This window comes from Bidens hawaiensis, unplaced genomic scaffold (assembly GCF_021521415.1).
Source record: "Bidens hawaiensis isolate Kalapana, Puna unplaced genomic scaffold, B.hawaiensis_p1.1 tig00014729_1, whole genome shotgun sequence".
Classification (NCBI taxonomy): Eukaryota; Viridiplantae; Streptophyta; class Magnoliopsida; order Asterales; family Asteraceae; genus Bidens; species Bidens hawaiensis.
In genome coordinates this window covers 416426-439904 of record NW_027492294.1, presented here as the reverse complement: position 1 = coordinate 439904, position 23479 = coordinate 416426, and the positions used below count along the sequence as shown (strand labels likewise).

Below are 23479 nucleotides of genomic sequence, written 5' to 3'. Positions count from 1 at the left end.
GAAATCAAAGGGGCCATGTTAGGTTTTAGCCATGGGAGTGGTTCTGTTCAAATAGTTCATGGCCCGAAGCTTGGGTTCATAGCTCGTTCGAATAAAACTAGCTAAAAAGACTTGATTTGAAACAACCCGAGCCGAGCTGGATCATTTTTGTAACTGAGCCCATCTCAACCCTAGCTCAGCTCGGGACATGGCTCGGCTCGTTTAACTTCAAGCTTGACCTGAGCCGAGTGAGCTGCCTCATTTAATTTCGAGCTCGAGCCCACCTTGGCTCGACTTGTGAGGAGCCCTCCATGCCATGATTACTTGGTTTGAATAGCTTAAGCATAGACTTTACAAATCACTTTTTAAAATATATTTGAATAATACAACTTGTAGAAAAAATGCTAGTTTTCTCAAGCATGGTCAGATCAGATACGATGCCACTGGTTTGACTGTCCAACTGCAAGAACCGTCCACAGCTCGTTTCAAAGCGGGTCTGCCCTCATAAAACTGAATGGGCATGCTTGGTTTTCGGTTCGGCCTATAAACACTACTTGAGCAACCCATCCTGCTCACCTTATAATGATCTTCATCAACAAAATTTCGCAGCTTATTAACAAAATGATATGTAAAAGCTCTATGAACATTGCTATCTAATATATGTAATTTTTGATTTGTTAATTATCTTTCTCTGCATTTTCAAACTACAACCAACCCAAGATTTCAAGTGCTCAGTTGATCCAAACAAACGGCTTAAGAATAGAGACAAAAAATACAGTTATACAAAGATAAAGCTCTAGTTTGTCATGCCAATGATTCGAAATACAAGCAAATAGCATTATTATCAAATTGGCATAATTCAAAATACAAACAAATAAAATGATTATCAAATTACCAAATAAGTGTTTTCTTATTCACTAAAACAAAGTACCAAACACTTTGATATCTTCAGTTAAGCTACTAAAAAGGTGTGACGCTTTCAAGACAACATATGATTTGGCTAAATAATACAGGTAACATAAATAAACTTATATATGATTAGTAGTGTGATACATTCTCAGAACACCCTTATATTTCTGAAGATGACTCGCGACGTGCTCTCTCGTCAGTCCTTTAACATTCATCTCTTTCATTATCGTTTTAGGAGCCGCGTTTTCAATACCGAGACGCGCAATAGCTTCGAGAAATAGCTCATGCAGCTCTGGTGTCCACCTGAGACGAGGGCGCAAATTCGTCCAATCTGCTTGTGAATCTGCATCAGAAATCTGATTTCCAGTGAACGATGAGCCGGTTTCAGATGCTTGTGGTCCACGCACGTCGTTAAGCGACGGTTGCTGACCAAAAACATAATCCTCCTGATTGCCAACACTGGCAGAAGTAGTTTGAGAACCAACTAGTGGCCTCACAGCTTCCCTTGACAGTAGTAGTAGTTGTGCATGGTCATATGAGTTATTATTTGACCCACTAATAATATTAAGCGAGAAGTTCCCGTGGCCATGGAAGAGACCGGAGAACGACATAGCTTGATTAATATTATTGTAGCTATATTCATCAATAGCCATTGGATCATCAACTTCTTGATCAAAGCTCCTGATCATCGGCCATGACAAAGATGGAGGTGATGGTTCATAGGAATTCATCATCATCATCATCATCATCATCATCATCATCATCATCATCATCGTACTCAGTATATCCCAACAATAGCCAAGCTATGGTAGGGTCTGAGGAGGGTAAGATGTAGACAGCCTTACCATATGAATTGATATTATTATTATTATTCATTTTGCATATGGCTTTGGAATATGGAAGCAATATCATATTATATATATATGCCCCTAGAGTACTGATCGACGAAGCAACGCTGCAAAGAAGAGGAAGTTGCGGCAAAAGCAACGAATTTTTTCTTCTCACCTTTTTGATTGACGCGTAGTTATTAAAAAAACTGGATTTGACGGGGAGTCTCACCTTTTTGACTGACGCGTAGTTATTAAAAAACTTGGATTTGACGGGGAGTCTGGAGATGATCTCATCAATGATTTCATTAGGGAAATACAATCGTTCATCGTCGTCTGATTGTTGCTGCTGCTGCTGCTGTTCTAGAGGTTGCGATTTTGCGCAACCGAGAAGGTGTGAACACCATGTTCTTAGGATTTCCATTTGTTTATGAAAACACAAATCCATCAACAATTTAAGATCATTTAAAGAGAATAAATCAGAAAGTGTAACATTTTGCTCAATGTAAATAAGAATCAATTCCACTTTATATTCAGTTTGTGGATAAAATAATGTTAATAATTTTTTATTTTAAACAAATTCCGTTACTACCTCTTTTTACATTTAACCAACTTACTGTTCTAACCGTGTCTCATATTTTAACATATTTTTCACTGTTATTTTCTTTTATTTTTTATACGCAATTATTCGTTTAAATTCCTTTATATTTAACTTATTTTAATTAAAACTAGCTGTTAACTGTACACATGTTTCGTTAACCGTGATTCTTGCTTATTTTTATTGTGTATTAGATTAAATCATACATGGTATATATAAATTCATCGATATATAGGTACTAAATACATCATCGCCAACACCCTCCTAAGACCCGACGCAAACGAGTTCTATTACTATTACTAGTTCTGATATCTATATCTATCTATATGTATATTACATATGAAACATAATGTGACTTTGATACATACATTCTGTAGAATAATTAGCTAGGTTACAACTTGGGTGTCATACAGACACATGTGCAATAGTTGAGGGTCTATTTTAATAACTCCATAGGGTATATTGGTTTTATTAATCCCACCTATCGTCTTTTGGTCACCACCGGTCCCAACTAACGAATTGGCTGCTAAGAGTCCCAACTTTTAACGTATTTGTTCATAACGGTCCGTGATTAACAGAATCCTAATGTCGTTAGTTTCAGGTCGCCAGAAAAACGTTTTTGGCCGGAAAACTCAATTTTTTTCCCGAAAAACTCAACATTTTCGTTTCAAACATCTTGGTAACTTTGTATCGGACCTTTAGGAACATTTTTCTATTAAAAACCCCATTTATTGAGGTCGTCGGAAACCCTAGATCCATCGTCGAAATCGGTTGATGGTGCTCAAGTGGTGGTAGTTGGTTGGCGGTGAGTCAATTGGTGGTGGTTGTGGTGTTCAAATGGTGTTTCCGACAACAACTTTGACTTTTTCGGCTAAAAACGTTTTTCCGATGACCTCAAACTAACATCGTTAGGATTCTGTTAGTCGCAAAACATTAGAAAAAAATAATTTAAAAGTTTGGACCTCAGGAACCGATTCATTAATAAAACCAATTTTCCTTTATAAAACTTGAAAACCCTTGTCTTCTTCATTCATTCATTCATTCATGGCGGCCACACCTCCTTCCACCGCCGCTTCCGCCGCCGTGGACGCCTTACTGAAATGGAAGACCAAACAAACCGACTCCCAAAACCCACAACTCTTACCCACAGACGACTTCATCTACCTCAACTTCACCCTCAAAAACCTCCCACAGAAACGAACAAATACTAGCAAAATCCCTCTTCCTCATCCAATCATCTCACCTCATTCTTCTGAGCTCTGTTTAATAATCGACGACAGAACCACTTCCAATCTCACCTCACAAACCGCTAAACAGAAAATTAAAGCAGACGGGATTGGGGTTAGTAAAGTTATCAAGCTTTCGAAGCTCAGAACAGATTACAAGCCGTTTGAATCGAAGCGGAAGCTGTGTGACTCGTACGACATGTTCTTTGCGGATAAACGGGTTGTTCACCTTTTGCCTAAGTTGTTAGGGAAGCAGTTTTTTAGGAAGAAGAAGTTGCCGTTGGGTGTGGATTTGGGGCGTAATAAGAATTGGAAGGAGCAGATTGAGAGAGGCTGTGGTTCCGGGTTGTTGTTTTTTGGGTCCGGGACGTGTAGTGTGGTTAAGGTTGCCAAGGTTTCGATGGCGAGGGACGAGATTGTGGAGAATATGATGGCGCGATCGAAGGGGGTGTCGGGTTTGTGGGTAGGAAGTTAGGGGGTGTGAGGTCTTTACATTTGAAGTTTGCGGATTCGGTGGCGTTGCCGGTGTATCAGGCGTTGCCGGATGTTAAGTTGAAGATTCAGGGTGTCAAGGAAAAATGTGAACTTGAGGGAATAGAGTCGAAAGACGGTGATGATAAAGCGGTTGAAAATGTTGATTCGGTTAGTGGCGAGTTTCAAGAGAAGAAGAAAGTAATGTGAGTTTGAAGAGATTAAAGTTTTAGTTTTGTTGATGCTATCTTATAGAATTCGATTAATATGTTGGAACTCTGCATTTTATTTGTGATTACTTGTTTTGGATTATGGTATTAGTGCAATGTTTTGTTACATTATTAGGTTGTTACATTATTAGGGAGTTTTGTTGAATTAAGTGACTTTGTTGGAAACTATTGCTTGTTGAGATCGATTGAAACCGTAACGAGGAATCTAGGTTTTGGATATTTAAAGTGTTTTAGAATCAGTTTTGCCATTTGTTTTTGTTGATTTATAATAGGCTGTTATAAAAGCATGCTGTTTTTCGATTAAGTTTAAATGAAAACATAATTGGAGCTGTAAATAAACGAGCTTTATCTGAGCTGAGCTCAGGCTTAAATTCTTAGTTTTTTGAGCCGAGACGAGCTGACTCGTTTAACATCGAGCCTGAGCTCGAGCTTGAACCTGCTCGGCTCACTCGTTAAGCATCCCTGGTTGCATCAGCAAATTTATCGATCATTGTGTGAACTTTCTTCTTAATATCTTCTTTGCACCCGCAAAGGATCAAAATGTGATTCAACATCCAAGAAGAATAAGTCTGATGTTTGTTTATTATTATGATTATTATTATTAGTGCTATGATATTATTTAGTGGACTACTACTCAGTTTCTATCTTGTTTAAACACACTACCCCAAATCCCAATTGCTTCAACTTCATCATGACCCTTATGATGAAGGCCAATGACGTGCCCTTGTATGCAACTCTTAGCAAACAAACCTAAAACAACCTGAATTAAGCTGTCAGAATAACCCGACAGATCTGGCCCGTTTCTGATTAAACAAATCTGTCTGAAATGTCTCTTTTGACCAAAACTTTGAATTTTGCCCCGGAATTAGCGTGGCCCACCAGTTTAAACTTGTGACCAAACTGCCATGGGATGTAAGTTGCAAATCTAGACGTAACTGGAAAAACTGAAAGTTGATAATATTCTTTAATATTATTGGCCCGGAACAGAAAATGAACTGATCCGTAACAGGAAAAACTGAAAATTGATCCATTATCAAAATTACGCTCCTTGAAGCTCAAATCTGACCTGAACCTACAGTCCACTTCAACCCGCTCAGAAAGTATGTCAAAGGTTGACCCATTTAACTTTGTGGCCTGCACATAAGAAACATATCAATTTGGGCACAGGTCTATATTTTTTTTGTTATTGCTTTTGTTGTTATTTATTTTATATTTCATACATAAGGCCGGGATGGTGATGTGTTATTGCTACATTTGCGGATTTTATGCAACAAGGTAATCGTTTTGACCACACATGTTACTCAATATGGTATTAAAATTTGTGCTCAATATTGGTTTTATTTTTTGTGTTATATAGTAATTGTGCAGCTGGAAAATTATTTGGAATTCCGCTTCGTGGGGCCCATTCTCATGCTTTTGCTTGTTCACGCCTCACGGTTGGTGTGATATACAAATTACCACATTTATGATTTTTTTTTTTTGTGTGTTTTACCGCTTATATTAATGGTTGATTTGTTTAGGGACCTGAATTGTAGAGCTCAGTTCTCTTAGCATCAATTGATTTGGACAAAGCTGAAGCCCAGATTGGAGTTGCCGTTCTTCACTGCTCTTACTGGTTAAGAGTGGTGGCAGGTGAGGTCACCACTTCTGTGATCTTTTTATTTAACTAAATACAAAAATAAAGAGTTTTTCATTTAAATGGGAAAACTTTGGTAGAGTGTTTTTCTGTTATTGTGTGATCATGCTGAGTTTGGGATTATAACGCGTCACATTTGATTATAAGGTTGATTATATGTGAAAATTTTTTTGGGCTGATTACGGTTTGAGATGATGATGAAATGAAGTATAGTTGTCATAAAAATTAGTCTTGGTCTATTAGTTTGTAAAAGTTGAATTATGTTGGTGATAATAGTGATTATATGGAGAAAACTTCCCAAAATAAAATAAATAAATATATATATACACATATATGTATGTATGTATATGTATGCAAAGAGGGGCCAAATTTTAAGAATTAATCACTTGGGGTGTTGCAAAAAAAATATCTTTTTAGAAGTTACATCCCTAATTTGTAACGGTGGGGAATTCTAAAAGCATTTGGGTGTCTTAGGTAGTCAAAGAAGGAAAAACACTATTTCAGGTACAAGGTGGTGCCCTCTCTCTTCTTAATGGCGTAGACTGTAAGAAGGAAAAATCTAATACACTATTATTATTATTATTATTATTATTATTATTATTATTACTAGTCTACTACTACTATGTACTATCAATGTTTTCAAACCCGGCCTGGATGTCGACCTGGACGTCTTATTGGGTCAAAGGTTGGACCAACCCTGGAGGACGGACCGCTATTTGACCCGAATGACGTCATAAATAATTTAATTATATATATATATATATATAATTCATATACATATAAAAAATAATAATTACCAAAAATAATAATAATAACAAACTTTAATGCTTATTTACGTTTTATAGTTACATTTCATTTTGGATTCAATGAAAAAATAGTTTTAAATGTTCATCTGCCGGGTCATCGGGTCTAGGCCGACCGCCACCCGCAAAACCCGTCTGGATTTTTAAAAAACGGCCAAATACCCGGACCAGTCCGACCAGCCATGCCAGGTTTCAAAACACTGATTACTACTACTTTGTATTTTTCTCACTAAACCATGTGGTCTGCTTTTTGTGCATCTTCTTCTTAATTGCAGCGTTGCTTCGTGCAAGGTGCAGTGTATATGTATATATATACATCTGATTAGTTATTTATTTTCCAAATTCAAAACCAAACCCATCTGCAAAATGAACAATTCCTACGAACCACCTCTCCCTCTTTGTTATGGTCAGCCTTTGATCCAATGGCTTGATCATGATAGCTACAATAATAATAATATTAATCAAGCTAGTGCCTTGTCTAGGGACGCTGTGCGGCCACTCGTGTGTTCTCAAACCACTTCCAGCGGTGGCTACAAGGATTCCTTTGGTCAACCACCGTCACTTAACGACGTACGTGGACCACAAGCATCTCAAACCGCTTCACCGGATCAGGTTCCTGATCATGTAGAGCCACTAGCATCTGATCATCTCATGATCTGGACACCGCAGCAGCTGCATAAGCGATTTGTAGATGCTGTTACGCGTCTCGGCATTGAGAAGGCGGATCCTGAAACAGTAATGCAATTGATAAATGTTGAAGGATTGAGACAAGAGGACGTCGCGACACATCTTCAAGAATACAAGCTTTATCTAGACAAATTGATGCAGGAGAAGAGGCGGAACCACAAGAGGGTCAAGAGGGCGCCGAGGCAACTAGTTACTGCCTCAGGGTCTGTAGCTTCGTCGTCTTAATGTTTAAAATGTATTGGGTTTTTTTCAACATTAATCCACAAGTGATAGGCATGTTAAAGTGAGAATCCAAATTAAAAAATAAATACTATTTGTGAACACTATATATTTCTTTGTTAATTTTTATCATGATATGAAAGTTTAGTGTATTTATCATGATATGAAAGTTTACTTTTTTCCTAAAATAATTTTTTAAAGCGGGTCTGTCTCAATTAAACTGAACTGGCATGCTTGGTTTTCGGTTCAGCCTTAAAACGCTACTTGAGCAATCCATCCTACTCACCTTAAAATGATCCAAATCAACCAAAATTCATGAGATACAGATCAATCCTACTAGAACACCTAAAATGAGGCACATGCTCACCCAGAGGAACTTTAACAATAGAAAACGTGTCGGTTTAGTCAAACGCCAAAATCTCAAGGGTCCCTGTAAGCATCAAATAGATTGCACTATTGACACTGATCACGGTGGTTTCGATTACGTTCGTTAAGGTACTGGAGCTACAAGATAAAAAAAATATAAAAATTAAGGTGGACCAATGCCCAATTGGGGGTGGGGTGGGGGCATAGATCGGTAAACTTGTGCATAGGTAAAACCTGAGCGTTGAGACAGCGAGTATACGCGAATTCGGTCGGTTTCCATCAGCTTCGTTATGGATGGTATCGGAACTCAAACGAAAAAATTAACGTTTGCTCGGTTTCCTTTGCGTTCGTTCTGATAACTTAATTAAATAAAGAAAACAATATTTACAAACTAATACGGTGTCGCCAGATGGTCTAACGGAGCATTTGCAGCACCAAAGTTGATATTTATATATATTAGTAATTATAAATCATTCTCTATATATAATGCAACATGCAACGTTAACGGAATAAAGTAACAATGAAAACAACTATAGTAACATAAAAATGAGTATATTGATAGTAGTAATTAAATTCTGGAAAAAACTAGTCACAAAATGAAACATTAATATTTGATTTAGGGATTTGGAGACACGAGAGTCTCGATGTATACTGCTCCTACATGTTCACGGTACCATCGCCCTAATGGACGATAAATATAACAGTCTGTAGCGAAGTCTTCCAAATCTATATTCTCAATATAGCCCGTATCCTTCCAAATCGCAAGCAAATCCCCATACCTCGCTTATGCATCGGCCGATGATAATACGGGCGAGAGAATACAGCCGCTTTTATCCACCCGTCACCATCCATCCTCCATATATCACACATTGTATCCATGCTCTTAGCAATATCTTGATAATATACACAAAAGTGAATGCAACCATTAAGAGCCACTAAATTCACAAGAGAATTTTCACAATCATGAGATGGAAGTTGTATTTCCTTAAACTTTTCAGACTCCACATCGAAACTGACAACGCAGGAACACGCCATTCGGAAAAGCTTGTAATAAACTTTCTCGCCCGAGAAAGTAGCCATCGACCATCGGTTGTTTGGCTCATGGTAGCTAACTTCTAAAGATGTTTTAATCTTTCTCCATGAGTCCAATCTCCGTGAATAGATAAAAGCACCATCGGGGACAACATGCACAAGTTTGTAATCGTTAGAAGAGTCGATATAGAAAGCAAGAGCAGTAGTGCCACATATATCATCATAGAAATTAGTTTTGAACTTCTTGTAGGCACCCGTCAGTGGATTCCAAAACGCTAACTCTCGAGTGTTCTCCAACGCTACACATACCAATCCATCCAAACTTCCTAAAATCCACACAGGCTCCTTGAATGGAATAGGGCGCGTGGTGACTGAATTATCCCAATCATGTGTGCTAAAAGTTGATGCATTGCAGTCAAGAAGAAGAAGTTTATAGTTGGTTTGATAACGGAGGTGCATCCGGGCGAACATAGGCGTAGACAAAAAGGCACTCCATGATTTACAAACTCGCCGAAAAAGACATATGGACTTGGCTGGGAGTCTTGTTAGCACCTCCGACTGTATTATGTGAGTTGGAAGTTGTGGAGGCATTGTCTAAGCCTAAGGTTTTAGGGGTTTTAGGGTTTTAGGTTTGCAATTGAATTATGTATGCATACAAGGAGGAGTTGAATTAAGTATGGGAACGATTTTTATAGTGATCTTGTCATGATTTTTATTATATATTTAAAACATTGAAATAAGAAACATGATATATGTCATACATATACTTTTCTTCGTATTTGAGTTTGTCTGGGATTTAACTTTTATATAGTTTAACTAGTATTTTTTCCAGCACAACGTCGGTAAAACCCTGCGGTGGTAAAACCCAAGTGTTGATACGGTAAGTTGATGCGAACTCAGTCGGTTTTGGTTAAGTTCTTAATTATTGAATCAGAACTAAAACAAAAATAAAACAAAAAAATAATAAAAATTAGGATGGACCAATGACATGGTGTCGGTCGGTAAAACTCGATCGTTGGTAGATCCCAGGCATTGAGGGGGTTGAGTCTACGCAAATTCAATCAGTTTTCGTCATGTTCGCTACTGTACTGGAACTAAAATAACAAAAGTGAAACAGTTTAGAGAACATTATATAACAAAATAATATATATAAATTGAATGAGTGACCAAAATTTGGTGCGCTTGAAATATGAAAAAAAAAAAGGTTGAACACAGGACCTGCTTGGGGACACAATTTCTGGTTTAAGAGACTAGAGGCCATGATACGTACAGAACTAGAGAGAGAGTTTAGAGAGAGAAACTAAGAAACGATTACGTCAACTGATCGATAATCGGTTATTCGTTAACAGTTCGTTTAAGTACAGACGCTTTACCAACTAACTACTAACCACTATTACCAATTACAACATCAGTCCTTACACTACTAGAATTTACAACTTAACCCTCTGACTTATGTTGACTACTTATTGACTCGTAACAGGCCATGCCAAATTCCGGGTGAAATGCAAAGTAATGTAAAAAATTCCTAAATTGCGCTTGTATGCAATCTGTTAGCAAACAAACCTAAAACAACCTGAATTAAGCTGTCAGCATAACTATTAAATAATGTAGCATTGACAAAAACTGTTGTATTTGCATCATGCAATTACACTATGACCTTTGGTTTTTGGATTCGTCTTTTTAGTTTTAGTTTGGTTTCAGGTTATTCAGTTTCTGATTTCGGTTTGTTTTTTTTAAGTTTTTGATTTCGGTTCAGCCTTTTGTGTTTCATACACTTCAGTTTCAATTTATTTGCTGTTTTTTGTTATGGTTCGGGTTTTCTATTATTTTGGTTTTTTTAATATTTATAATTTGGTTTTTTACCTTTAGTTATCATGTAAATTAAGTGTGTTGTTATCAGTTGCAGCTAACGGTCTCCTCAGTCTCAGGCAAAAGACAATGCAGTTGCAGCTAACGGTCTCCTCGGTCATACAAGTTGTGGTTGAAAATGCCACCTTCGGTAATACCTACTATTTTGAAGATTATTCTTGCAAGTTTTCTTATGGTTCTATTAAAAACTAAAACCAAAATGAAACAAAAAAAACTTAAGAAAATCAAACCCAAAACGAAACCAAAAACCGAATAAATTGAAACCAAATTGAAATTTAAATAAAAAACCGAAACGGAACTTACAATCCGAATCCAAAAATCAGAAAACCTGAAACCGAACCAAAACCAACAACTAAAAAAATTGCACTGAACGAAACCAAACACTAAAACAGCCGAAATAAAAAACTTAGCAAACTGAAACTGAAACGAAAAGAAACAAAAAAACAAATTCTAAATTTGAAAAAAAATGAAATTGTAACGAATCAAAAAACCAAAATAATAGAAAACCCAACCAAAATAATACCAAACTGAAACCAAAAACCAAATAAACTGAACTCAAACTGAAACGAAACTAAGAAACCGAAACCAAAAGCTGAATAAACTGAAACTGAAATGAAACTAAAAACTGAATAATTTGAAACTAAGCTGAAACGAACCGAAATTAAAAACTGAATAAACTAAAACCGACCTAATGCTAAAAACCAGAATCTAGAAATAGAATAAAATGAAACCAAAATGAAGCTAAAAAACTTGAAATCCAAAATTTGAATAAATTGAAACTAGACTTTAACAAAAATTTAAAACCCAAATAGAAACAATTCCAACATGAAAGAAATCGAAACCCTACCGAAATGAAACCAAAACCATAACAAAAAACAACAAATAAATCGAAACTGAAGTGTAATGAAACTAAAAAAGCTTAACCGAAATCAAAAACTTAAAAAATTAACGAACCAAAATCAAAAACTGAATAATCTAAAACCAAACTAAAACTAAAAACACGAATCCAAAAACCCAAGGTCATAGTGTAATTTTAAAGAATAGTGCCCTCATAATGTAGGTATTGTACTTGAACTTTATTATGATCGTAATAATTGATGGAGATGAAAGTTAATATGTGCATTGATGTTTCAGTTTGGGTTCCTGAAATTTGTCAATAGTGGCTTCTGCATCTATGTTTTCATTATCGAGTTAATCAACTGTATTTTGAACTGGATGCTTTTGGAATATCTGAACGATGGTCTAAATGTATAATGTGAAATTGCTGGCTCATTGTGTTGACCAGCATCTTCAACTCCAGCATTCAGGTCAAAATCAAACAGAGGCCGGGCCGCTTTACTGTTTCGGAATGCACCGGTGCCAGCAGAGCATGGGCATACCTCGTGAAAGGCTCTCTAAAGGGTAGAATGGTCCTTTGGCAGTAATCCAACCATAACATATTTTTATTATTAGAAGGTAACGGCCTCGGTGTATGAAGAGCCGTCTTTTCAACCTCTAATTGTTTTCCAGTAAGAAGTTCATTCACATGAAACTCCAGCGGCACAGAACTTTTAAATGGTATTAACTTGTTTAAAAGAATATTTCACTTTTTGCTGCATATAATTTTTTTTATTAATTGGAATCAGTAACTATCAGTAGATTGTCCCCGAGCCAAACCGATGCCACCGACTTCCTGTCACGTCTCTCGTCGCAACGCACGGGTTCTTTTACTAGTATATATATATATATATATATATATATATAATATTTTTAAGATATGGAGAAAACTTCCCAAAATAATATTATATGTAAGTCTTTTTAAAGGGGGGCTAGATTACAAGAATTAGTCACTTGGGGTGCCGCAAAAAAAAATATTTTTAGAAAAAGGGGGGGTTACTGTTAAACCTTAGACAAGTGAATCAAGAACACCAAAGACGATATTGCATAAAACGTTTATGCGACTCTTTTCATTAATAAGAAACAAGAACAAAATACTTTCTACCACACTAAAAATAAACCTTTTGATGGGTTTATATAACACCCACAATTCTAATCCTACTCAAACTAAGAAACATAATTATACTAGACTTCTAACTTATTTAATACTAATTAAAAGATAACTATGACACCAAGTTATTTCAACTTGATCCATGAACTTTTGATCTCCACCAAACCGCCCTTTGAGATCGTCCATACACCCTTATACTTTTTGTATTAACCATTCGGGTCCTTCAAGTTGGTATTGCACCAAGTTTTACACTCCCTCTCAATACCAACTTCCATTGTTCCTCCAAGATCCTTCACACCTTGTAACGCTCGCACCTCTTTGAGCTTGATTCTTGGATTCGACTTTTTCAATTTACCATCAGGTTTATTTTTTCTGTTGACAACTGAGCTAGTTTCGAGATTACCACTTTTTAGAACTGCATCACCCGATTTCAGGTAGGAAACAACTTTTGCTTTCTCAATTTCATGACCAACTATCATGGTACTCAAAGCAATTCTCCCATCTTCACTTGATGCATGCTCTCTCTCGAACTTAATTCCTTCATTCGATTGTTCATTCGGATTGCCCGAACTATGCATGAACCTCATGCAAACTCCAACGTCAACTTTGTTGGTTTGTTAATCTTCAACGTTTTCTATTCCACCATGACAACCCGTAACATGAGACGGAACTATTTCCTTGTGCTCTTCATTCAACACGGTTTCTTTCTCGTCTTCTTCGGTTACTGTCACGATTACGTCTTGATCAACCATACTTTTTTCCTCAACTACAATTTCCTCATCATCTAAATTCAAAATAACAATAGATGATTCCAAGGTTTCCTTCAACGGATTTGACTCTGGCACTACTTCCTGATCTGTACACCAACAAGAGCCTACTTCAAACCATTCATCTACCAAGTTCGGCTTGAATTCGGCGTCAACTGCGTAATTTTGCTGAACCTCGGCCATATTAGCTTCCACATCCCATGGTTCTTCTTCTTTAACAACAGCTACATTACCTTCCTCCTTAGGTTCTCGACAGTATTTTTCCATATGCCCTTTTTGTCCACAGTTATGGCACTAAAAAGGAAACTGATTTGGTTGGTACCTTGATTCCTTGTCTCGGTTCTCTTCATCCGATGAATCTTATTCAGAGTTTTCAACTCGACTCTTTCTGTTCCATTCTTTCTTATTCGTTCGTTCATGTTTCTCATTTTCCCAGTACTTACTCTTGCCTTTATCGCCATAACGGTTTTTATTTTTGTTGAACCGATACTTCTCCTTCCTTCCGACATACAAGGCTTTACTCTCGCTTTTAACTGATACACCGGCTAGCTGTTTTGCTAAGGCTTCTTGACCAGCAGGAATATTCTGAAACTCGGTTATACTCGGTTGGGTCGCCGACCCTTGGATAGCGGTATCGAAGCTATGATACTCCGGTCTTAAACTGTGGATGAGTATCAGCTTCATACGAGCATCGCTAACCCGAGACTGTGGATCGAGTTCTCCTATCTCGCGACATAGATTCTTCACCTTACGAAAATACTGTTCAATCGGAAGATCACCTTGGGAAATCCTCATCAACTCACCTTCGACTAGTTGCAATCGAGCATCGTTCTTCTTCGTGAATAAGGTCTCCAACGTATCCCACACTTGCTTTGGGTATTCGAGATCTTGAATGTGATCAAGAACATCACATCCACCGTTGTCTTGACGATAAACATTGCTCGACCCGCTTTCACCTGCCACTTCCCGTTACTACCATTAATATCGTTCGCGGGTTGTCTCGTCTCGGTACCGTTCGTTACCTGCCAAAGATCTTGACCTTGAAGATACGATTTGATGCACGTCGACCATTGTTTGTAGTTGCTCTGGTTCATGTGACATTTGTCAATTTTGGGTTATTTTATACTTGTATTCTTAATGTAAACCCGACCCGTTTTGTATCCCGAACCTTTCGATATTATCAAAATGATGAATTGTATGTTAAATATTTGTTTTATAGTTGTTGGATAAAAAAAAAACACCCTTTTCGGTTCTTAAAATTCCCCGAAAACGCTCAAAACGAACTCCAGGGATTAAAACTACCAAAATGGAGACTTGAATGACCCATTTGTAGTTTGTGCTTTCTTGGGTCTATAACCAACCCATTTTCATGAAACAACCTTTATGAAAGACCCATTCAACTTACCCTATATATACACACCCATCTTCTTCATTTGTGCTGGCTCATTTCTTCATTTCTCTCTCAAATTCTTGAATTCTAAGGTTGTTCTTCATAAGCTAATCTTTCATTTTAACTAACTTCTCAATACTTAAAGCTTGATGTTACAACATATAAATAATATACACTCCTTGTTTACCTTCGGTCTTTCATTTCTCCGGTCTCGGCCGGTTGAAATGTCGGACTAGCAAGGCAAGGTTACATGGAGGACTTTGTAGTCCTTGTTTATATATTTAACAAATCTAAGCATATAAGTTGTTATACTTGCTTAAATTCTACATATTTTAGTTTATTTTTCATATTTGTCAAATTCCATGGTATTGGGTATGTGGTGACTAGCCTCGGTTTCATCCCGTGTTGAGAACCGAACCAAAAACCGAACTTTTGTTTAAAAGCATTATTGTTAACTTTTTGAATGTAAAACTTGAGTATGATTAATTATAAGTTATTTTACAAGTTCCATGGTAATTGGGTATGTGGTAACCATCCTCGGTCTTATTCCGAGTCAAGGACCGAACCAAAAAACCGAACTTTTGTTTAAAAGCTTTATTGTTAACTTTTTGAATGTAAAACTTGAGTATTATTATTTATAAGTTATTTTACAAGTTCCATGGTAATTGGGTATGTGGTAACTATCCTCGGTCTTATTCCGAGTCAAGGTCCGAACCAAAAACCGAACTAAACCGAGTTCACTCGCTTAAGACACACAAGTGTGTTTTTAGCCACCAAAACTCATATTTTTCTTCAAGATTATATTTTAAATCAATTTTAGTTAATTTATAAACATACTTGGCATGTCGGTAACCAACTTGATCTTATAACAAGTTCGAACCGATAAGGTCGTATACTCGCTTAACGAACGTTAAGGTTCTTCACAATAGAACTGCATACTTGGTTAAGTCTATTTTGATTTTATTGAGTTATCTCATAACATTTATTATTTTGGGAAGTTAACTGTGAGCTTGGTCAATTATCAAGTCTCGAACCGACAAACCCGAACACTCGTTTAAACCTCGTTTTGGTATTCTTATAACCAAAGGTTTTGCAATATCGCATTTTAACCCACATTATTACTTAACATAGGTTGAGTAAAAAAAAAGAAAAAAACTAATGAATAGAATACCGAGACCCGGTTTCGAGTAAACTTATTTTACAAAACTCGTTTTTTTTAATTTCTCAAATATTTACATTTTAAATCCTAAACTTTATTTATTTACTTTATTTGTCATGTATTTTATTTTAAACCCTTCCAAGACTACCTACTAACACAAGACCCGTTTAATATAGGTCTTGCTCGTTAAACCGACCTCTCCGATTATTCACGACACTATCTTTCAAGTTACTTGTTAATGTGAGTACTTTTTCATCCCCCGTTTTCCATCTTTCGTTTTGGGGGTGGCATTGCATACTTATTCAAATTCAAATGATTTATACTTGAGTCTTAAACCACAACACGTATTGTATATGTTTACTTAAATAAATGCTCGATTTGGTGTTATATGCTTTACATGATAATGTGCAAATTCTTGAATGCTAAGGCGGGTAGCCTCTTGAATGTTAAGGCGGGTAGCCTCATCAAAGTATGATCATACGTTAATTCCGAGTATATATGGTATCCCCATATAGAAAGGTGTCGTCAATGTATTCTTATTGACGATTTCATTATTGTCGTCAATGTATTCATATTGACGGTTCGTCAATGTATTCTTATTGACGGTTTCATTTATCTAAATTGTTGCAATTATTTATTGTTTTCATATACTAGTTGTGGATTTCATACTATATACTTATTGTCCAAAACTATGAAAATTGTTCACCAACCTTCGTGTTGACAAACTCTATTTTATGCAATGTTACAGGTTTGATGTTAGCTTGATTGGATTACTTGAAGAAACTTATTATCTTGGCTTTAGGATATTAGAAAATAAAAGAACAAGTTATTTGTTTATCTATCTATTTGGCATTTTGTATGAACAATTGTTGTGTTATTTATGATGATATGGATTTAAATGAGTTGTTTAAATATTCTAACTTTATAGTGTCATTGTGCAATGAGCAATCATGTCGCGCCTCGACGTTTCCGCCTTCATTGGTCGTGGTGTGACATAAAAAGATGGTTTATTCACAAGAAATTGCATTTAACACATATAAATGCATATATATGTACTTAATTCTTGAACATTTTAAATGTTACATTTTATTTTTTCTATATTGCTAAATTACTTACGAATTACGATAGTTATCTCGTTCTGAAATCCAATTCAACCAGTGGTTGAATCTCAATTAAGATATATTTTACATGATTTAAATCAACAACCGAGTTCGAGATATCATTTTATAACTAGAAATGAGACTCGCATTACCTAAACTGATCGTCATCCCTAGCTATGTTACTCGTCATTGGCTCTGAAACACGTGTCGACTACTCTTTAATTTTGACAATTGGCAACTGTTTTTCCAGAGTGTAATGTATCTTTATTCTCTTGTAAAGTTGAAAAGAGTGGAGACAAATTCATAGGTGGATGTCAAAAGACATTGATTAAACTTTTTATGTGTCAAAAATCTAAAGGGCTTGGCAAGTTTATAAGATGGTCATAGAAACTATAAATATGCTTCCCACAAAAGAAACATGATAAAGTGGACACTGAAATCACATACATATACATGCATGCCCTTTAGTTGGTTGAGGTAAAGTGATAACATACTGTGGGCATACATCATTTTTGGTCACAAAGTGCTTGGTGATGTGTCAAGTATCTGGACAACATTAATGGGTTGGTCTAAATTTTTGATAATGGTGAATATATAATAATATCTTGATGAAGATTACATGGAGTCAAGTCAGTCAACCACTACAAAGTACAAACTTCAGCAAACAAAATGTCAAATAAAATTTAAAATAAATTATACGGTTGGTTCATGTGAGATGCATATTCAACGATTTTGATAATCTTTTTTCGAGATTTGTTTCCCATTGTTTGTCAAGCAAGAACACGTTTTGATGGCACGCCTTGTTGCCATAACATGTCTCAAGACGAAGTTGCATTAGGATATAAGTTAAATGAGTAAATAAAAAGGTAACACGCTAATGGAACGATTAAAATGTGTGTAAATGAATTCAACTCGTCTAAGACCCGCTTAACAAATCTATGTAGAATCATATTTTTATGAACAATTAAATCTATCTTAATTAAATTCTCTCATATAACTAGCTAACATAGTTGAAGGATGTTATGGATTGTACTTGATTACTATCATGTTAGTTATGACTTTATTATGTATTAATTGTGCCATGTGTGTGTCATTAAGCTTGTTAAACATGTAATGCCTGTTTAAATTTAATCATGCTAAACATGTTATGTCGCTTGTTCACGATCTATGAAATGTGTCGGGTTACAACATGTTTGTGTTAAAAATATGCAAAAGTAAACATGACCACAGATAGACATTATATATGAACTAATAAATACATTACATCGTATCAAGTTATACCCTAATTCTAACCTTGACCATAGCCTTTTTTTACAAGTTACATAACATCTTAAACCTTTGTGCATCGACCAACAAAAACGGATACCAAGTTCTCTATCTAAACCTTCTATCTACATGTTACTCTAATCGCTAAGACGGTCAAAGGCTCTTCCACGTTGTTATCTCTTTGTCGTCGTAAAGTTTCCTGATTCCTGCATAAAAACCATCTACTTCGTTGCCTACTTCTCTATGGTCTTTTCGGTCAATCGTAACTTGCCTCCATCTTGACCCTAAATTGTACTGCCTAAACTCCAATATGACCGAGTCTGTTTCCAAGAAAATGACAATATTTACAAAAAGAGATGTGATAAACGGGTACGGGTTTAAGTTGACCTGCTTATATTTTTAAAAAGGCTTTAATAGTGTATTTTTATGTCCTAACTTAAATTGGTTGGGACTTTTATTCCAAACTTCAAATATTAAAAGAGAAAGTGACATCAACTTTTAAAATTTAAAAGTAAATTTTTTATACAGTATTCTTGTGTGTGAGTTTCCATTAAAAAAAAAAAGCTAAATGGACCGGGTTCATGTTAACCCGGTTAATTTAAAAAAAAAATAATTTGGATGTGTTTTTTTGGTATTTTATTCCAAAATTTAGATATTAATAGAGAAAATGGCATCAAGTTTTGTTATAAATATTTTAGTTAATATTAATATTCAAAAGGGAAAAAAACGAAATATTTTAGTTAATATTAATATTCAAAAGGAAAAAGAAAGTTCAACGGGTCGTGTTCGTGTCAACCCGTGTATATCCATGCTTGTGTTCAACCCGTCAACCCAAAAACATGACCCGACCTGTTTAACACCCCTATCTGAGAAACTAATGTTTGGAAGATAAGTCTTATCTATTTAGATGACCTAAAACTTACCAGAAGATCTTACTTGGAGGTTAGTATTAATATGTTTACAAAGTCAAATGAAACTGGTCAACTTTCAAAGACACTTGTTCTACCATTCTTGTTTTACCCAAGATTCAGGCCAACAAGAACCCATTATTTTAATAAACTATTTATCATAACTAAATAACAAAAAAGTGAATAATAAATATATTTCAAGAAATTTGTGAAACTAAAACTACTCACCACTGTGATGACATTGGCAATAAAGCTTGTTTCCATCACATGATTCCAAGTGGCCAACAACACCAAACCACCAACCTGAAATGAATCAAGAAAGTACAAAGAGTTAAGCCCAAGGTACAACCATCTAATGCATAAATAGTTAAATTAAAAAAGACCCACCATAGGGAAACTCTTTAGATTTCCTCCATTGAATCTCAAAGTGGTCTCCTGGTTGTAAATCAGTCAAACAGTCAGACACATGAAGATCATATGGTGATGTATTAACTGCTGCTGATCTTAGCCTTTCCCATTTAATATTTTCCTCAGTTGTTGGCCTCCCCAATGATGCATACCTATAACAATTCCCAAAATCAAGAAATTTTATAAAAATCAAGAAAATTAATTTTTTTTATTTTTTGCATAAAATTGGAGTTGAACTGGGAATGAAGAAATTTTAAATCTTTTTTGCAAAATATAGCTGGGAAGGAAGAAAAGATTAAATCTTTTTCAAAAAAAATACTGGGAATGAATAAAAGTTTAATTTTTTTTTTGAAAAATCAAGAAACATAATTTTTTAAAATTTTTATTTTTTGCATAAAATTGGAGTTGAACTGGGAATGAAGAAAAGTTGAACCTTTGGCAAAATATTACTGGTAAAAAAAATTACTGGGAATGAATAAAAGTTTAATTTTTTTTGAAAAATTACTGGGAATGAAGAAAATTTTAGATTGCAAAATATAACTGGGAATGAAGAAATATTGAATCTTTTTTGCAAAATATATCTGGGAATGAACTTTTTTTAAAGATTTTTGCAAAATATAACTGGGAATGAACAAAAGTCTAAATATTTTTGCAAAATATAACTGGGAATGAACAAATTTTGAAATTCTCTTTTACCTGGCCATGAAGCTGTCTGTGTGAGAATCATAGCTAACTTTTGCATCATAACAAGACAGTAAAAACCCAATATTTCCATTCTGCATGTGAAACATCATATAACTATCAGATCATGGGACATTTTGAGTTTGTATGGTCAACTACTTAAGTTTTGAAATAAAATTTTATATCCATTTAGTAACTTTTTAAGAAGAAAATGTGAACTGGGAAAAAGTTTGTAACAAGTCATGTAAATATTACAAAAATGTCATCAAAATTATCACAACATTTAGCTCAATTTTTCATTTTAGAAGCATTATCTTTGACTTTAAAAAGTAAAAAATTCTCAAAATTATGGGAAATTACTAATTAGTCAATTACCTCTCTATTAAAAACTTGAGCTGGGAATGAAAACTCCCCACTTTCAAGAGCAAGATACCAAGACATGATTGAATCCACAGGCAAACAAATATTGGTCTTGTCCAAAATCACATTTTTCTTCCACCAAGTGAAAAGACCAAAATACCCTTTCCCATTTGAAGCATCCATTAAAGTTTCCTTCTTTTTATTATCAATGCACTTCTTCCATTCTTGAAACATCACACCACCCATCAAGAACTTGCCCCATTTCTGCTTCAAATGTCTTTCCCACAAATGATCTTGAGTGCACATGACCCTAAAAGACCTACATACCCCTGACATGCTGGCCAACCCAGCAGGTGAAAGCTTCTCAAGAATGCACTCCAGGGGCAAATCTGGCAAATCCAACAAGCAAAGATTATTATTTTTGGTTAAAGTTTCAATCTTTGGAGTGATGGCATCATTCTTGGATGGTTCAAGATCACATAAAGTGAGGGAGATGATGCTTGTTGTTAGCATGTTATTGAAAAAAGATTGGAACATGTTATTAAAGAAAGATTGAAATGAGAAAGAGCTCATGTCAAGATTGCAATATGGGAGTGTTTTGAATAAAGAAAACTTGGAGAGAATTATGAAAGAGAAACAAGAAAGCAGAAAGAAAAGCATTTTTAGTTAAGAGAGAGAAAGAGAGAGTTAATGTTATGTTATGTTAATGAAGTTTTGTGTGATAGTTGAGACATTTATATACATACACTCAGTGTCACACGGCAGAAGACAGATCATCAGTTTTCATACAACATAACAAGAAAGTGACACGTCATTTTGATTTAATTTAATAGAAATAAAATGTTTTTAAAAATATTATTTTTTAATACTCACAACTTCCATCGTAACACTCAGACTCTATTTGTTTTTGTCACTCCATCACTAACGGACGTCCAGCAACGTCGATAGTGGAATCTCGATTTTCCGACGAATCCTGATTTTCGGTGAAGCAGACGATCGGAACACGAGAAGAGGGAGGCGGTGCGGCTAGAGTTTCTGGCAAATCTAGATTTTCTAGCGAAGCAAATATCGGAAACAGTGAAGAGGGAGGCGGCACGGATAGGGATTTGTCGTAGGAGGTGGCAGCCTCTGATTTAGGGTGGTTGGTACATCTACCGAAGGCAGCTGCAGCAACTCCAAGGTCTGATTGAAATAAAGAGAGGATCATTCGATAAGATGCAAGGGTATTCCAGCGGTTGTGAATTGCATATGATAATCTGGCATGATTTCCGACGGGATTTCACTAACAACGCTAGTCGTCCGTTAGTCAGGGAGTGACAAAAACAAATAAGGTGAAAGTTAGAAATGATGGATGATAAATTAAAATAAAAGTTAAAATTGTTATAAACCGATAAGTAAAAGCAGAAAGTATTAAAAAACATTATCCCTATTTTAAACATGAAAAAGTGATTACACGTAATAAGTGTTAGTTGATATGGTTTGGTAACTAAATTATGATATAATCTATAATGATTAAAATACAAAAAGATTGTTAAGTGAAAGTTCAAAAGATACCAACTTTTTTTTTATAAGGATAAAAGTAAAATGTGTTTTTTTGAAAAGAAATAAAAATTATCAAAGAGATAATAAGGGTATTTAAGGTTTGGTCATGTCTGAATGAATCGATGAGAGAAAAGCAAAAAATGACATAGGATGTGCAATTTGTCTTCCGGGATGTAGTAGGGTTGGCGATTTTGGTTGCAAAGACGGAGAAGGTGGCTAGAGACGGTAGAAAAGACGCTAGATTTAGTGATAGTGACAATGAAGGTGAAAAAAACGATAAAGAGGATTTGAAGGGCGCTTATACGTTTATATGAGGTACCTTTGAACTTTGTAAGCAAATTTTACAAAAGCATCTATGAATCCATGAACCTTTTTTAATGAGAAGGGACAAAGTTGACATCGGGGAAAGCGGGAATGTATCGGGTGGGAACACCAGCCCTGCTTTTTCCCGGTCCTTTCTTACGGAATTTGGTGATTACAAGCCGGTTTCCCCGGATTGTGACGCAAAGCAAGAAGAAAATTGGGGAAGTCGGGGACCCCCCCCCCCCCCAACCCCATCCGCCTTTTTTTTCGTGGAAAACGGGAGAAAATGGTATGCAGTTGGGATGACTCCTTGTGCTCTAATATCATATTTTTCATTGAGATACTGCGTTGATTATATATAGTAAAGATGATATCAAGTCTGATCATCAACCAATGTCGCGTTATTATAATTCTAATAAAACCGATGTACGTTACATTTTAACCAGTCATAAAAGGTTAGGTATTACATACAATATTAAAAAAATAAACATCTATATAGGTTTAGATAGAAAATACCAAAAGGTTGTTATTAACTACCATTTTTGGCGTAACTAATTCTTAAAATGTATTTAAATACTAGAAACTATGTTAAAAACAAATATCATATCTAAATACCAATGTGAGAGAACTTAACTACTTAAAGCTTGTACAAATTATAAAGGACAAAATAAGATGGTGGACGGAGTTGGTTGGTAATCACAACGTTAATAGTGATTAGAACAAAGTATCGATTTCTTTCTCTGTCTTGATAGTAGA

At 35.5% G+C, this 23479-nt stretch overlaps 1 protein-coding gene and 2 pseudogenes across 1 annotated transcript; 1 reads left to right on the top strand and 2 right to left on the bottom strand.

Moving 5' to 3' along the window:
- The first annotated feature begins 3357 nt into the window (after nt 1-3357).
- On the top strand, nt 3358-5910 carry LOC143547530 (putative ribosome biogenesis protein C8F11.04; annotated as a pseudogene).
- A 2657-nt stretch (nt 5911-8567) lies between these two features.
- Nucleotides 8568-9574, bottom strand: LOC143547529 (F-box/kelch-repeat protein At3g23880-like; annotated as a pseudogene).
- A 9058-nt stretch (nt 9575-18632) lies between these two features.
- LOC143547518 (F-box protein At2g41170-like) lies at nt 18633-21690 on the bottom strand. Its single transcript, XM_077038921.1, has 5 exons — nt 20894-21690; nt 20534-20613; nt 19817-19989; nt 19658-19732; nt 18633-18841 (listed from the first exon to the last, which is right to left on the bottom strand). Exons 1-5 carry the CDS (start codon nt 21536-21538, stop codon nt 18675-18677), a joined length of 1140 nt encoding a protein of 379 aa, XP_076895036.1. The 5' UTR covers nt 21539-21690; the 3' UTR covers nt 18633-18674.
- Between the last annotated feature and the right edge of the window lie 1789 nt (nt 21691-23479).

Excerpts from the sequence above, each read along its gene's own strand:
- LOC143547518 (XM_077038921.1), bottom strand. The coding sequence starts at position 21,538 with ATGCTTTTCTTTCTGCTTTCTTGTTTCTCTTTCATAATTCTCTCCAAG. Across the intron at positions 19,990-20,533 it reads ACAGACAGCTTCATGGCCAG|GTATGCATCATTGGGGAGGC; the intron begins GTAAAAGAGAAT and ends GAATTGTTATAG. Across the intron at positions 19,733-19,816 it reads ATCTAAAGAGTTTCCCTATG|GTTGGTGGTTTGGTGTTGTT; the intron begins GTGGGTCTTTTT and ends GATTCATTTCAG.